The sequence below is a fragment of the Myxocyprinus asiaticus genome, chromosome 1 (genome assembly GCF_019703515.2).
Source record: "Myxocyprinus asiaticus isolate MX2 ecotype Aquarium Trade chromosome 1, UBuf_Myxa_2, whole genome shotgun sequence".
In the NCBI taxonomy this organism is placed as follows: Eukaryota; Metazoa; Chordata; class Actinopteri; order Cypriniformes; family Catostomidae; genus Myxocyprinus; species Myxocyprinus asiaticus.
Window position 1 is genome coordinate 58,947,563 of NC_059344.1, and position 17,876 is coordinate 58,965,438.

Consider the following 17,876-nt stretch of genomic DNA (forward strand, 5'->3'; position numbering starts at 1 on the left):
ACAATAAAGTTAAAAACATATTTCCATTGCGGTCCTTGATATTACATAACATACGTAGATGACATGCCTGGCGATAGGTACACTGGCATTGACAGTACTAACCTTTATATACTACATATGTCCACACATATTATAAGATTAACCTTTAAATTTAAATACAATAAAATATCACAAGTATACATATACACACATTTTAACATACAAATCATCAATAAGACAATTTATCTAAAAAATAAATGTACGCCCTTGCAAACAAGATGAAACATACATTTTATGGTCCACTGAAAAGCTCGATGCATGAAAAGACTGTAAATTCATCATTTGCTAAAATGTATTTTGTCGGTAGCATAAACTAGCATATAGACCATTTCAAGGACGTAAACAATAACAAAGGAATTAGAACGCTACTGCGCATGTCTTGTCCTGAGGCATTTCCAGTAGCTACATTTTTATAACCCAGAACTGTCAAAATAGAATGACTAGCGTGTACTTTTAGAGTCTAGCTGAAACAGAACTAATAAGATATATGCAAAAACTGAAAATAATCAATGTGGTATCATTACCGGATCCTCAAAGAAATTTTTTTGAGAAATTTTCTCGAAGAACATCAAACGTTTACCTAAAGTGACTTATCCAGACGTGTTGTTGATACTGAGCGCATCTATGCGAGAGAGGCGTGTATTGTATTTTGGATGCTCACAATTGTTTCTGCAGTGGACAGGTCGGGAATATTGGATCGCTCGTATAATCAATGAAGCTGTTAATGCTGTAAGAGTGTGACTTGCAGACAAGGTAAGGTTTTTTTATAATGATAAAATTATTAAATTATAAAAAAAATAATTTAATTTTTTTCTAGCCTAGCTTTTACACTACTCCAGCTACTCTGAGATCTTGGTAGTGCAATACTGCAGATATTGTTGACTTTTGTGTGACAAATTGCTTGTTCCTCAATTGTAAGTCACTTTGGATAAAAGCATCTGTTAAATGACTAAAGGTAAATGTAAATGACTTGCGCAGCTTCATTCATTGTAAAAGGGGCTATCTATAGTCACTTTTACAGCCTGTAAAGAAATACTCAGCTAAACTCTACCTATCAACCTTACCAATAGTTGGCAATAACGTCAATCACCTACCAGAGATAAGATGTGTGCTACAGTTGTTAGTACTGCACTATCCAGCTATTTCTCTTCATTGCAGCAGTTCATGCCTCCATTTGTGGTTGCTCTTTCGGCAATCTAAACACTTTAATTTCTGTTAGTCCAGGCATCCAAGGAGCATCCAGCCACTGAACAACATGTTCTCAAAATAATAACAACATTCTATTACAATAATATTAACGTTAGTGATGTAATCATGTTAAAGTCACAATGAATGAAGCACCTCCTGCTGTTGTTTTGAATGAGTATGTCAACTAGTCGTAAATGTTCATGGGAAAAAGACGTCACTTTCTTAAAGTCCTTGAAATGGTCTATAGCTGGTCTCAAAGCTAACAGACATGAACTAAAAGCCATAAAACTCTTGATTCATGGGGTCTTTAAAGCTGAAGTGTGTAATTTCTGCACCTCTAGTGCAGAACAGAACTGTCAAAATAAACATTGTTTTCAGCAGGGACTAAAAACGGTTCAAGGAACGAAAAATGAAAACAGAAAACCGGAACAAAGTGATTTTCAATTTTTCCGGAGTGAAAACATGCTGGTAACCGGTTATAACCAGTTAATTTTGTTCCAATAATTTTTTCATGAAACTAAAGGCCAAAAGGTTTATCACAGTAAGTTTTTTGAACTACACCACTTCATTTTGCCCAAAAAAATTAAACGTGCTTTGATCCTGAAGGAAACTGCTTCATCGCACATGTCTTTGCCTAATTGTCCGTTGTGGAAGTCGCATTCTGTGAATGAAGATCTTTTTAACAACTATGTATAATTACTACATATACATGCACGGTTAATCCAGATACAAGGAAAACATTATTAGAGGTAAAAAGAACTTTTCTCAGTTGTTTCCAAGTCTTTACTGAATTATTGTTAGATATGATGCATTAATACAGATTTGATGCTGCTGGGTTTTGACTTAGAAGCAGATCTGTAAATAAATGTATACTTAACTGTTAATTAACTGCTTGTTAAGATTTCTATGCTGACACACAGGAAAAAAAATGTATAGCTTATTTTTGCTTATTTTGGTGAGGCAAGTGGCTTATTTTGGGCTTGTTTTTCCAGACCAGGTCACATGTTTCTCTTGGGAGATTTAGCAACACTGCAATTAGTATCTAAATTAATGCAGAGTACTGTCATTTTAAAAAGAACATAATTAACCATTCTTTTATTTTGTTCTAACCGGTAACCTTTTGGAAAGGAGGCTACGGAACTTTTGAACGAAAAAATACAGTTTTTGCTCAGAACAAACAGAAATGAGAAGCATTTTGTTTTTAGTCCCTGGTTTTCCAGCCTGATCTCACATAAAAATCGGCAAGTGTGTGTGCCAATTTTTCTTTAGACGATATGTTGACCGAATTTGAAAACAGTGCCCCCCAGTGGCTAAAGCGGTAAGTATTTCAGAGCATATAAACAAGTGTGACATCCATTTATGTCCAGGAGAGGTTGCCAGAATCCAGTTGTAAAAATAATTATTTTCAGCTGAACAGGGTGTAAACAGTGAAGAGAAATGCTTATTTTATTTAATCTAAAAAACTAAAACCCAAATCTAATCCTAACCATTAGTAGAGACAAAATGCAATGTTAGGGATATTTCTGATTATTTCCTCATTTGATTGGGGATTGATCTGTGGTCTCCCATGCAACTGACACAACGTGCTGCCAGTCATGCCACGAGGGAAAGTAATTGTTGTTGAGCCATTCCAAATATGACCGATGGGAGATAGGGCATGCCGACTTCCCGTGTGATCATGTTGGGTTTTCAGACAGCTTTCCGAATACGCCCCATCTCTGCTGTTGATCGAGCAAACAGTTAATCCCACCCCCCAACTCATGTCAATGTTGTTGGGTCGGGGAATTTTGTAGCGCTACAGAGACACAGTGTTTACTATTTTCAAAACAATTATCCTACGAATTACTTATATCTGTCCCTGCATATTAAGCTTGGATAGGAGAAAGTATCTTACCATCAAAAACTGTTAAGGAAAAATACAGATCTCTTTTCAGGTAAAATTATTATTGAGAGAAAATGAGCAAAAAAAACAAACTGCAAGCCCATGTGTGTTGCTGCTGATTTTGCTTATAGCTGTGGCAAATCAAATCAGGAACATTGTCAGAAACAAACATAAAACATAAGGCTTCTGAATTGGAACTCTCTAGAGAAGCCACTGAGGACTATGCATGTAAGTGTGTGCAGATGAGAGACAGAGAAGAAGACAGGCAAAGAGAGATAAAGGGATAGAGAGAGAGAGAGAGAGAGAGAGAGAGAGAGAGAGAGAGAGAGAGAGAAATGGGTAGTGCAAAGAATGAGCAATTTAATATTCCCATTTCTCACTACATTAGTGTGCGACATCTCCACAGGGATGCTGAAAGAGGTGCCCCCACTATCTAGTTGTCAAGGTAACATCTTGCCAATGGTTCAAGTGAAGACTGATTTAGACAAGTGATTTTTTTGTTGTCTGCATGCATCAGATGCATCACACCACTGACAACTGTCATTGTATATGCAGAGATCGGAATGGCCTAATGATTACTGACTGTTTGTTATTCCCAGAAGACATTTAAGGCTGTCGGACTTCAAAGAGACTAGATTATTAAAGGCACATTTTGCCAAAAAATGTCAAATTCTGTCATAATTTACTCACCCTCATGTTGTTCCAAACTGTATGACTTTCTTTCTTACATGAAACACGAAAGTAGATGTTAGGCTGGATAGCCTCAGTCATCATTCTCTTTCAGTGTATGAAAAAAGATGGTGACTGAGATGGTGACACTTTGCCTAACATCTCCTTTATGTTTCACAGAGAAAAAAAAAAGTCATACAGGTTTGGAACAACATGAGGGTGAGTAAATGATGATGAATTTTCATTTTTGGGTGAACTCTACCTTTTATGCCATTTTGTTTCACAGCTGTCTAAAAGCAGTGCTGGGTAGTAACTGATTACATGTAATCTGGATTACATGTAATTTTGTATGGATTACGTGATCACATGTTAATCAGAAAATTTTACTAATAGTTCATAATTTACTGATTCCCCTAATTCCTCTTTTTAAAATTTTTAATTCTTAATCAGCTGAATACTTATATATGTTTGGTAAGTCTTTTATTGTTTTTGAAAGAAGGGGGAGGGTTGTGGAATTGCACACACAGACCTGATACTGGCCACTGCCACTGGCAAGGTAACTATTACACTGAAGATGGAACTTCTCACTCAGCATTTGACCACAGGATTTACAAAATCATTTGACTTTTTAAGGAGACACAGGGCAAAAACATTACTGTGCAATGTAAACTCTGCCTCGAAAAGTTAATATCCTATCCACTTCTGCATCAGATCTACTGAAGCATTTGAGGGTGTGCTTGCATGTTTTCTTATCTTTATATACATATCTAACCAACTCCTGATGAACACATTTTAATTGTTATTTGAATTATCCTGTTTTGACCATCAAACACATCAAAATACCCAAATACATGTTATATCTAATCCACGCATAAATGCCGAACCGACATCATTAACATGGTAAAGTTAGTTTTAGTTTCACATATTGCTTTTGTACTCAGCTTAAAAAATGTACATGAATGTGCTAGATAAATAACTAGTCAGTCACCATGATTTTGATAATCTTGGAAGCTGGTTTGGTATAAATTGGCCACGTTTGACTGTGGAATGTTGTTGTGATGACATCACACCAGCATGTTAGCATCACATGACCAGCAGAATAATACTAGTTTAATCACAGTAACTACCCTGTTATTGGACACTTTCATTCATGGATTAAATGAATCCTGGCTTACTGTGCATAGTGAATTTCTACAATGGCATTGGTCACCGAAAACTACTGTGTTTGAATTATGCAGCATCCAGGCCACAAGGTGTCAGTGTAAGCCATACCAAAGTCTTTCTAGCTAGTCAGTCCACTGTCGGCCATCTTTGACACGCTCTTGGAAGGCTATTTTCAGTCATGACAGTGCAGCTCCTATCTACTTGAATGTGTAAAGACCGCAATCTCCAGAACGGTCGGTCAAGATTACGATCAAAGAACATATTTTAAAACAGCAATAAAATGTGACAACCCTGGAATCATAAATTGTGCTTCATTATCTCATATTATGCAAAAAAAAAACAAAAAAAAACTTTCCCAGCTTGTATAGCTAATGCGCATGCACGTTCTCGAGTTCATTGACAGGCGATGTCTGTATCTAAACAGTGATTGGCTCTTTTACCTGTAAGGTGGGACTTCCTTTATAACATCCATTGACTGCTGGGTGCTTAGAGCTCCTTGGTTGGGCCAATTTGTCCCATTCATTTTAATAGAAGTGGCCTGTCTCTGCTAAATAGCCATACTTCGACATACTTCAAAAAAATTACTGAGTGCATGTTTAACAGACAAATATTGAGTGAAACTCCCAATAATATAAATTCTCATATTTTGAATCATTACTTAAGTTTTCTTAAATGCATTTAAGCAACATTTTGTGAAAATGGGACAAGGTTATCCTTCTCAAATGCATGCTACATCAAATTAACAAAAATTAGGTCAGAAGTAAACCAAAAGTAATCCAAAATGAATCAGATTAGATAACCAAAAATCCAAGAGATTATGTTACTAATTACAATTTTATTCATGCAGTTTGTAATCAGTATTTAAATACAATTCCGAAGTAATCTACCCAGCACTGGCTTAAATCTCAATTTAAAGATGAATCAGTGCTTGTCTTTTAAGATCTGGTGAAAGATAAAGCTAACAGTGTCCACAAAAAGTGAAGGAACAGTGCCAAATTAGGCATCAAAATTCGCAGTTTTGCCAAGGGAAAAATCTTTGATAAACGTCACATCACCTGGAGCAAACTTCAATTCAAACCGCATTAGCTTTTGCTTCGTAAAGAGAAATGACATTTACATGGGGCTTCTACATAATTGGTTACATGACGAAAGCTGTCATAAATTCCAATAAAGTTTGATTTGCTAATGAGTCCATTATATACAATCAAAACAGCATGTATTTGCAGAAAGCCAAAGTTGTTTGAACAGACTGATCCTGTGCAAAGATAGCAGCACAGTAATTATTCTGCCTAGCCATTTAGCAAACTCTTTCCATCCTCTTGCTATATTGGATGGAAGCCCACTTTGGGTGAACATGAAACTCTAATCACCTCATGACAAAAAGTTAATTGAGTCATCAACACATTCTTTTATGTGAACCTGAAGGATATACAGTGCATTGATTCTTATCAATTCTTATCTGTACAGTGTATTTTTATTGTATACAGTCTTCTTATTTTGTGTATACTGTATTATGTATATTATTTTTATTGTATACAGTATTATTTTGTTTATACTGTATATTTTTCCTGCATAGAGAATTATGAGGTGGCCGCCTCCGTCAAATTTCTTGCCGCCTCCGACTGTCAGGGTAAGGATAATGTTTGCCCTAAACTTCAACATTGTTTGCCACTGCTGTGAAATTTAACCACTATAAAAAATGTCCATAGAGCCAGCAGAACTTAGGCAATAGCCCTCCATTAAGATTAACAACAAGCAAGCTAATCAGGCGTTGGATCAAAATGGCATCGTGCATGGTCGGAAATGCCCCCAAAATTCAATATTTGAATTGCTCCTGTTTGAGTTGTTTTTTTTATATTGATAACATAACATAGTCAATCCTCTGTGGTCACCAGAGGTGCCGGCGCGATCACCTGACTTTTTCCCTGATAACAGCAGAAAGAAATATTCCATCATTTTTGGTCATACAGATAAGAGTAAGACATCATTCGAAAGGGTTTACTTTTATTTGTGTACACTCACAATAACAGCAAAACGTTGTGGTTTTGTATAATAAAGAAATCATACAGGATGCGCTTTCTGCCGTCTCTGTCTCCGTGAACTTCTGTCTGGAGCGCGTCACGAAAATGAACCGTAACTCAGCGTATACTTGCCTCACAGACATGAGAAATATGTCTATAGAAAGCTTGAATTGTCTACTTTTAAATGAACCAATTTAAATCTAAAACAAATATTCTCTGACTGTGTAATCCATATGAAACCAACGAGAGGTACAGCCTTTCCCGTTTGAGCTCATTATCGTTTTTTGGAAGAAGACACGCTGTGAATTTACCTCAGAAGAAGAGCGTGATCCGATGCGGCCTTTCTAACACAAAAAGTGTCTCACAAAAGTTAATTTTGTGAGTCTACAAAATCTATTATGTGTTTCATGGCCTTATTTCGGTGAATTAAATATGATTAACCATGCATAATCTTGATTTTCTCAAAAATACAAACATGTACATCTCATGTTTGGAGACTCTTATGTTACAACACTGCTGAGAAAGTGATGCAGTTTATTCATTCATTTTGTTAATTATTCATGCTTGACATGATGACTACAATCATGGGAAAAATTTTGCATTATCTCAAAGCAAGTTATGGCATTTTGAACCAAGGTAGCCTTTTTCATCAAAAGTCCAAAAACTCTCCAAACAAGTGATCTGAGGGTTTTACTGAACCTAAGAACTATTTACATTTGTAAATGCCACAATAAATCAGAAACATAATTACATAGAATAAGCAGCAAGTAATAAGATCCAGCACTGTTTCAGCTGTGCGCATGGTAAATCAAGACCTGTCAATCTAAGTGATCAGTCCAATCCAAACTGTAAAACAGTGGCCGATTGGTCTCTACACATCGTCCCTTTCCACCATACCCACCCACCCACATACCTGAAATCAGAGATGATCTTATTATCAGTTTAAGAGGTTAATCAAGTTTGCTGTTTGTTACCTATAAATGAACACATTAGCTGTTATGTTGTATTTAATTAATTTAATGTTGAACAGGTTAGCTTTTTTAATTAATTATGCTATAAATTGATAATTGTCATTTTCTTCAATCATCTAATTATTAGAAAACCTAAAATATGTTGCTTGTAAGTGTTTGCCTCAGCCAGTGGAAGTCATGGTATAAGTGTATGTGTGCACATGATGAGAATGGTGGTCATTGGATGATCATTTATGGATGATCATTTTCACAAAATAAACACCAGCAGAACTAGAATTTCTTCACTTCCTGTTCACCCTGTCCGGGTTTATCGTGCGATAACAACCGGCTGACTGTACATAATCCCTTACGTAACACCCTGTCTACACTGCGCACGTCCACTGATGTGACGCAACGGCTTGAGGGTGTCTACACTGGACGCGTCGACGCGAAAGTTCTAAACCATTTATTTGTGTTGTTGACAGTAGTACCGCCAGCACGTGCAGCACAAAATGGAATGGGGCACCCATTTACTGTCGATGCACCGCGACGAACGCTTTCAGTGTAGACAGCATCATTGATTATAATGGGTTCTATTGCTTTTGATATGAGTTGACGCGCCACCCTCGTCCAGTGTAGACAGGGTGTTAGTGTATCAGCATGTGTCTTTACCTAAGAGCAGTCCTGTTTAACAAACATGAGATGTCCTTCTGGATTAGTTTAACCATACAGAACCAAAGCACATGCCCAACTTTTAATTTAAGAGGGGGAGAAATAAGGGCTTTTTTCTTAAAACATGAGACAAGATACAGATTTCATGAGACCAGAAATCTGTTTCTAAACCAGTCCTGTGACTTTGCCAAGTAGGACATGTTCCTGGAATCGAAATCCTTGTTAGTCCTGGAACACCATTCCCTTTCAGTTGATCAGATTTCAGGGTTTGGGTTGGGGCTTGAAAGACATCCTTATCAACCAGTTTTTTCTCTCTGATTTTAGGGTTTGTAAATGGTTAATGTTAGGATTAGGGATTGAGTTTTTGCATGATTTTGTCAAATAGGACTTCACTCACTCACCCAAACCATCCTCTCTCTTTCTCTTATATGTAGCATTGAGAAATCTGTATTATTTAAGTCAACTGGATATTTCAGACAGTTGATGTAAATGATCCAGTTAAAAAAAAAAAAACGATTCACTTACATCTAGCATTGGGATCTCCAGTTCTTTTGAGAGATTGGGTTCATTCAAATAGTTCATGTTCATGTAATTGATAAAATAATTCACTTTAGCCTGCACAGCCTTGAAGGGATTTTGCCAGAAGTCACTGTCTTCTTTTTTTAAGTGAAATATTTAGTTAATTTCTATTGTTTATTATTTTATTTTGACTCAGTTAATTTCATATTTTTTAGTTCCCTATCTGTCACTCACTCGACGTTGTATCAATGTAGTGACACTAGGGGTCACTTCTACCTTCTCGGTCCTTCTACCTATGGGTATGAGGCCAGCGTGGCTAGCACTGGGGGCAATTTGGGGACCCCAATGGGATCGTCTCTGCCGGGTATCCCCCCCCGCGGACCTCCCATTCCCCAGCACGCTCGTCTGCCCCAATCGGGCTTCCGGATGAGTTCGCCGGCTCGTCTCACGGTGAGTCTGGCTTCTTGTTCGGAGCCCGCAAAGATGATGAGCTCTCGAGCGCAGCATCGGAGAGCGTGCTTATCCAGTCGGACGCAGAAGCCTCAGCTGGGCTTCCCCCTTCGGGGATGATTGCCCAGTCACAGGCTGATACCGAAATGACGGACATGCTTCCCCGGGTTAGAGTGGAACCCTCTGCTCTCCCCTGAACCCTCGCAGCTTGATGATTGGTTCCTGGGCCCGCGGAGCCGCTCAAAGTAGCCATGCCCCGCTCCAGTGCCATTCATCCCAGAAGTGCACGAGGAGCTATCTCAGTTGGTGCTGGCCTGTTTGAAGGCGTTCAAACAGAAAACAGCGGTTCTACTGAAACTTTTTCAGAGGCTCCTGGGGCATATGGAATCCTCGGCGGTAGCCACCCCACTCGGGTTGATGCATATGAGGCCGCTTCAGCACTGGCTCCAGACTCGAGTCCCGAGATGGGCATGGCACCACGGGACACATCGTGTGGTCATCACGCCGGTCTGTCACCGTCTTTTCGGCCCGTGGACCGACCTCTCGTTGGTGTTCCTCTAGAACTGGTCTCCAGGCGTGTCGTGGTCACAACAGATGCCTCCAAAACAGGCTGGGGTGCTGTTTGCAACGGGCAAGCAGCCGCTGGCCTCTGGACGGGTCCACGACTGCATTGGCACATCAACTGCCTCAAGTTGTTGGCAATTCTGCTCACCCTGCGGAGGTTCCGGCCGTTGATCCAGGGCAAGCACGTGTTAGTTCGGACAGACAACAGGGCAATGGTAGCATATGTCAACCGCCAAGGCAGTCTGCACTCTCGTTGTATGTCACAACTCGCCCACCGTCTCCTCCTCTGGAGTCAGCAGCACTTCAAGTCACTGCAAGCCACTCACATCCTGGGCAACCTCAACACTACAGCGGATGCACTGTCATGGCAGGTTACCCTCAGAGGAGAGTGGAGACTCCACCCTCAGGTGGTCCAGCTGATTTGGAGTCAATTCAGACGGGCACAGGTGGACCTGTTCGCCTCCCAAGAATCCTCCCACTGCCCGCTCTGGTACGCCCTCATCGAGGCTCCCCTCGGCATAGACACGCTGGCACACAGCTGGCCCCCTGGCCTACACAAATATGCGTTTCCCCCAGTGAGCCTGCTTGCACAGACCCTGTGCAAGGTCAGGGAGGATGAGGAGTAGGTCATCCTGGTAGCACCCTACTGGCCCACCCAGACGTGGTTCTCGGACCTCACGCTCCTCGTGACAGCTCCCCCCTGGCGAATTCCCCTGAGGAAGGACCGTCTTTCTCAGGGACGGGGCACCCTCTGGCACCTGCGGTGGTAGACATGATTACTCAGGCTAGGGCCCCCCCTACGAGGTGCCTGTATGCCTTTAAGTGGCGTCTGTTTGCTAAGTGATGTTCTTCCCGACGTGAAGACCCCCAGAGATGCGCAGTCGGATCAGTGCTTTCCTTCCTGCAGGAGAGGTTGGAAGGGAGGCTGTCCCCTTCCACCTCGAAGGTGTACGTTGCCGCCATAGCAACACACCATGACGCAGTCGACAGTAAGTCCTTAGGGGAGCAAGACCTGATCATCAGGTTCCTAAGAGGCACCAGGAGGCTGAATCCCTCCAGACCGTGCCTCGTTCCCTCATGGGACCTCTCTGTAGTTCTTCAGGGTCTACAGAGAGCCCCCTTTGAGCCTTTGCAGTCAGCCAAGCTTAAGGCACTCTCTTTCAAGAGGGTAGGAGACCTGCAAGCGTTCTCTGTCAGCGAAACGTGCCCGGAGTTCGGTCCGGGTTACTCTCACGTGGTCCTGAGACCCTGACCGGGCTATGTGCCCAAGGTTCCCACCACCTCTTTTAGGGACCAGGTGGTGAACCTGCAAGCGCTGCCCCAGGAGGAGGAAGACCCAGCCCTGTCATTGCTGTGTCCGGTGCGCGCTTTACGCATCTATTTGGATCGCATGCAGAGCTTTAGAATCTCTGAGCAGCTCTTTGTATGCTTTTGTGCACAGTGGAAAGGAAGCGCTGTCTCCAAGCAGTGGATCACCCACTGGCTCATTGATGCCATAACTATGGCATATCTCGCCCAGGACATACCGCCCCCGGTAGGGCTACGAGCCCATTCTACCAGGGGTGTAGTGGCTTCCTGGGCCCTGGCCAGAGGTTCCTCTCTAACAGACATTTGCAGAGCAGCGGGCTGGGCAACACCCAACACCTTTGCAAGGTTCTACTGCCTCCGGGTGGAACCGGTTTCGTCCCAGGTAGTGGCATGCAACACAAGCGGATAAGCCCGGGATAGCTGGCCGAGAGTATCGCTTGCACATAGCGCCTTCCACCTCCTTTTGAGCTGAAGACGTGCGCCATTAATTCCCAGTAGTGTTCACAAGTTTGTTCCCTGGTTGACTTCCTCCGAGCCCTGTAGCAGTCGAGTTTTCGGAGAGATTCGCTGCCGGCCCAGTACACGTGCTAACTAAGAGTCCTGTTCTGGGGTAGGTGCTCCGCATGTGGGGGTTTCCTGTAAGGCTAACCCCATGCGATATGTCTTTTGCTAATTCGTTTCCCTCTTGGCAAACTGCGTCTTCCTTGGGCAGAGCCCTTTGCCCCAGTCTCCATGTTTGTAGTAACTCCTCCCCCATTGGGCAGGATCTACCTTGAAGACTCTCCACATGGTTGGAAAGACCATGTGACGTATCCTTCCACTTAAATATCCCCCCCCTCACTTTGGGCGAGGTGTGGTCTCCGCTGTGTCTTCCCCTTTGGAGGGACACCCCCCGACTAGACCTGGTGGCCCAGTCGGATAATCCCCCTTCTTTTTTAGGGAGTGGAAGAAAGAGAAGGGTAAAAGAGGCCACGACTAGGTTAAGCCTGTCTCTATCTCTTGGGTAGTCGACTTGTCCCCAAAAAAGGCCGTTCGACACTCATAACTATGTTGGGGGAGGTTACGTGTCGATCTGGTGTGCTGGCTATGAGGCACACAGTGGTCTGCCCACCACACACTGCCAGTTCACGTAACACAGTTCAGTCAATTGTGGCGTTTCGTATAGGGACCCCTAGTGTCACTACATCGACACAACGTCGAGTGAGTGGCAGATAGGGAACGTCATGGTTACTTGTGTAACCTCCGTTCCCTGATGGAGGGAACGAGACGTTGTGTCCCTCCTGCCACAACGCTGAACTACCTGCTGAAATGGCCGGACCTTATATCGGCTCCTCAGCATAAAACCTGAATGAGTGGTTGCATACCAGCTCCTTTTATACCCATATGTCTGGGGGAGTGGCATGCAAATACCACTCGCCAATTTTCATTGGCCTTTTATCAAAGACCAGAGGTGTCTCGGGCTCCCAAGAGTGACCCCTAGTGTCACTACATCGACACAACTTCTCATTCCCTCCATCAGGGAATGGAGGTTACACAAGTAACCATGACGTTTTATTAGTTTTTAGTATAAATGTATATGTTAAATTTTATGTTGTCAGTCTAATTGTGTACTGTTACCCTAATTAGATATATAACAATCAAGTGATATTATTTCATTAAATCAATAATAAAAAATGATATCATCTGACACTCTGTCACGTCATGTCAAAAGCAAATAGATCCTATTATAATCAATGAAGCTGTCTACACTGGAATCATCTGCTGTGACGTCATTCCGACAGTAAACGGATGTCCATTTCCATTTTGCGCTGCACACGCTGCTCCTGCCAAGAAGACAAATTAAGCTGGCTCTACACTAGCTGATTTTTCCAATGATTTTCTGGTGTTAGCTTCATTAACATAATCACTGGCCAGGCAGAGGGAGACAGAGCACCCATTAGCACCTCACAGCGGGAGGTGTTAATCACTTGACTGTCTGGACTCCCAGCTGAGTTAATGCCTTGAAACACTGAAAATACACATCCGGCCTGCTTGAAATTATCACTGGTTGTGGGTGGGGCAGGAACACGCCACCAAGGCAATGACCAATGAGTGCAGTTCATGTATAAAGTGTTTGTTTTGTTTTTTATGGACGACGGAAGCCATTTTTTTCAGCAGAAAAAGCATGGCATCTGGAAAGTGCTCATGGACAGTGCATTTGGAGGAAATGTTTACTGCTCTTTGGAGTCAGCACGTCTGTTAATATGACATATCTCATATATCATATCATGACAGACCATTAAAAGAAAAAAAAGCGGTAGGAGATCGCTGCTGAACTCAATGTACATGATAAGGAAGCATTTAAATGTACAATAACGATTATGAGTAGCCAGGTTGTAATTAATATTTATACAACTGCTGCAGTGATAAGGCACAGAACAAAGTCAAAGGCAGTCATTAAGTGTACTCTGTTTTTAATTGGTAAATGTGACAGGCTCACCGACTAGAAGGGCAAGATTAGTGAAAACAGTCATTAAGTGTGACACCCTCCACCCAATTCGAGTTGTTCTGAGTCTGCTAGTGTACAACCAGCTTAAACGGTTTAGAGCGTCTGCTTCAGGGTAGACACTCGCCCGGTGTAGACAGAGCGTGATCATTATATCTTTACAAATATTTTCTTTAAATATCTCAAGTGTAATTATAGCTACGTTTTGTTAGTAACTGTGTTGTAGCTAACTACATTTTGTTAAAAGTGTAGCTTGACTGTAGTCTAGAAACAGTTTCAAACTAGCTTCCCCAGCTACTTCCCCACTGGTTAAAATATACCAGCTACTCCACTTTTCCACAACTGCATAGATTTGAAATATATATTCTTTGAATTGAGGTCAGTGTGTGACATTTATATTCTCTATTGGTCAAACATTCTCTGGCTATCTGAATTCGCAGGTTCACCAAACTTGAACTTTGGTACACAGCTGAATACTCACTTTCTTCGCATAAGCTTCTTCACAACACTGTTCTTACCAGCCTCAGGGTAATTTATGGTAAGATTTTGGACTTTCTTTGTGTGACAGGAATGTTGTTTCAGAACTAACAAAAGACACTGATCTTGCAACATGCTCTACTTGGCAAATTCACAGTCTCTTAATGGTTTACGTGGGAGCTTTTGGCTTACTGTATAAGTCAATGAGACATCCTGTGCTCTCAGTAACTGTACATTTGCCAAATGGCATCTCTGCCTGACTTTATGAAGAGAAATGGATGATATATTGATTTTGCCACCTACTGTAGAGTTGTGAAGCTTGAGTGAACAAGTCACAGACATTGATTTTCTGTTTCCCCTCATTACTTGAGATGTATGCATTCATGAATGTCAGATAAAAAGGCATGTGGAATGAATAAAAAAAGCTGTGTTTCGCGGATAACTGCTTAGCACAAATGTTGCCTCAGGCAAAGCAGTAGAGGGAGAAAGGCACACACGGAGGAGAGGAAAGAGTAGGAGAACTGGATGAGATGAGTGTAGAGAGTAGGACGAGGGATGCAGAGGCGTTTGTGTACTGTGCAGCAGCGTAGCGGGGAAGTGAAGACACCTGCAGAACTACAGGGCACCCAGAGAGCTGCGCTGTGGGCCACGCTATGTGGGAGAGGCTGTTTGCACACAGAAAGTGAGCCAGCCACCCTACACTCCCACAGCTCTCGTCACTGCCTTTAGCTCTGTTAGTCCTCACTATCCAGAGAGCTTCCCATTCTCACTAGGAATCCTCAGCTGAATGAATAGTGTTTCATTATGATGGAGCCAAAAAAAAAAAAAGGGACAGAGGGATTTTATGAAGCGGCAATAGCCCTAATGGCTCTTAAAAGGGCTGAAATAGAGAATCCAGAACATTAAAGGAAAAAGTCCCAAGCCTTCTGAAGCTCAGTTAAAAGGTTTCTTGGAAGTTGCAATTATCCATTTCAAAGTGGCAATAATCTTCACAATTATGCATCACAAACAAGTCAAGTCATTTTTATTTGTATAGCGCCTTTCACAACACACATCGTTTCAAAGCAGCTTTACAGAAAATCATGCATTAACAGAAAATGAAACTGTAATATCTATAATGTCTTAGAGTCATCATTGTGTGGTTTGATAAATACGATTGTGAATTGTGTTTAAAAATAAGTAATTAAATAATAATTGTATTTAGAAACCCAGTGAGCAAGTCGAAGGTGACAAAACAAAAAAATAACTTTCTGTCACTAATCATACATTAATGCTAAAACACACTGATGCTTGACAACCTGATATTTCAATGAGGATAGAAAAACACCACCTCTTACCTTATCATCCAACTTTTTGGCACGGAAGGAAAGCTCCACATAGCCATTGTTCCCAGAAATCTCTTCAGCATGAATCTTGGAACATTAGAGAGAGATGTGTTACTGTATGTTGGCTTCACATAGCAAACAAACTATTGTTGCTCACATTTAGGATTAGGTGTTTTCTTTTTCTAAATCCCTACCCCAACAGCAAAATGATTGTAACTCCACCTACAGTTTTAAAGTTACATCCACCAAATTAGACACAGACCTTCAGCCTGTTCTGATTAAATGTGTTATATCTTTACTAACTAATTGGACCAACAGTTTCCCATAGCATCCATCCATCCATCCATCAATCAATCCTACCCATCCATCACCATATCATTTAGAACAAATTGGACAACCAGTTTTGCCATTGTGTCCATCCATCCATCTATCCATCCATCCATCCATCCAATCTATCTATCTATCTATCTACTTCTTGAAACAAAAAACAAAAAGTAATTAATGCAGAGCGCATCTTTTGGCTTTCATAATATTCTTTAGCGTGCTTCATTTTGAGGTGGTAAAACAGACTGTATTACCACAAGCGATTATCGTCACGCGACACAGTTTGCAGAACAAATTTTTTTAATCTGTGTTGGTTTTTGTGAACCTACACCACAGATGTCGCACCTGTTTTTACAACAAGCTCCCCTCCATTTTCTTAACTTTTCTATTGATCATATCAGCAGTAATTCATCAAATGATGGAGAAGTACAGATGTGCGGTGTAGTCAAGCGAACCTCGAAATGTTAAAGAGATGATTCAGGTGTCTGGATCAAGTGACGCTGTCCCAGCAGAGTGTGTCAGATCACGGTGGACTGCTGCATCCTGCACTATAGAGCGCTCACAATCGGCCCGCAAAATCAGAATGGTAAAGAATCAGCAACGAGTTTGTGGGCGCGTTTGTGCCGTTGCCTGATCTGCATAATTTCTTTTGTGAATCTGCCACTACACCAGCATGTGCAGATTTTACCAGCCGCAGCTCATTCCCCGCTCAAACCTGGTTTCAGTCTCACGTGAAGTATGGCCAATGATGGATACGCACGAGCTGTGCACATGGATATTTACATATCGCGATATACACGATAGAGCAAAATCTCTAACAGTTGACACTTTTTATCATCACCACGATATATATCATCATATCGCCCAGCCCTACATCTATCCATCCATCCATACATCCATACATCCATCCATTCCACCATCCCTTAAAATCCATCCACTTTGTCAAGCTTTGTCTGGCCTAACTTTCCTTTTCTTTATGTTTGCTATCTGTTTATTTTCCCCTTTTCCCCCTTCACTAAAAAAGGAGAAAAACAAAAAGATAAATTAAAGATAGACAGATGTTCAAACAACAGTCTTGAGTGTAAAAGTTATAAACTACTTGATTGCTGTTCTGCAAGTATTTTACAGCTTAATTGAATTTAATTGTAAACTCTGAGGGCCAAATACTGTATGGAGTAAGGAGTTATCCTTGACTTCTATAAGTTTGTTTGTCAGAAAAGGAGCTGAAAATAGCTGAAATCATCCCATTTTGTCTCACCTCATGTCAAAATTTTATTTTGTCAGCATTAAAAAAAATAAATAAATTCAATACGAGAGTGTAATCCAAAGAGGAGGTCCAGAAAAAATCTAAGTAATTTCTGTGAATGTTTAAACATGAAAAGACCATTAGTCTACAGTGTCATCAGGATCAATCAACACCTATGATAAGGATGTGGTATTACGTTTTGTCTTACAAATGAACCCTGCCTGCCTGCAATAGAAACACACCGAAATAGCGTGGGGCATCACTTTCTTAAATGTACATTCTGTGTGTGTGTGTAGCTTGTTTGAATTGAGGTGAAACTAGCTGTAATATTGTATCCCAAATACTATTTTCACATATTGATATGGATTTCCTACATTATTTTACACCATGTTTGCAGATATGGTGTAACTGTGTAACATGATACTTTGTCCAGCTGATAGTAGAATTAAAGTTGGAGGTCAACTTCCCGAGTTGCAACCCAAACATTGAGTTGTATTTCTACTGCCAAAATTAGGTCCTTTACTCAGGTTACACCTTATTCCTGAAATCTGATTACTTTTCAGTGCGCTGGTGTTATAGAGATATTAAACCCC

At 41.1% G+C, this 17,876-nt stretch overlaps 1 protein-coding gene across 1 annotated transcript in view; it reads right to left on the bottom strand.

The window, feature by feature from the left end:
- Positions 1–17,876, bottom strand: part of LOC127417151 (copine-7-like) — an 88,715-nt gene that overhangs the window by 43,617 nt on the left and 27,222 nt on the right. The window contains exon 5 of the mRNA XM_051657313.1: positions 15,726–15,800. Coding sequence (XP_051513273.1) covers positions 15,726–15,800 — 75 coding nt within the window. The remainder of the gene's footprint in view (positions 1–15,725; positions 15,801–17,876) is intronic.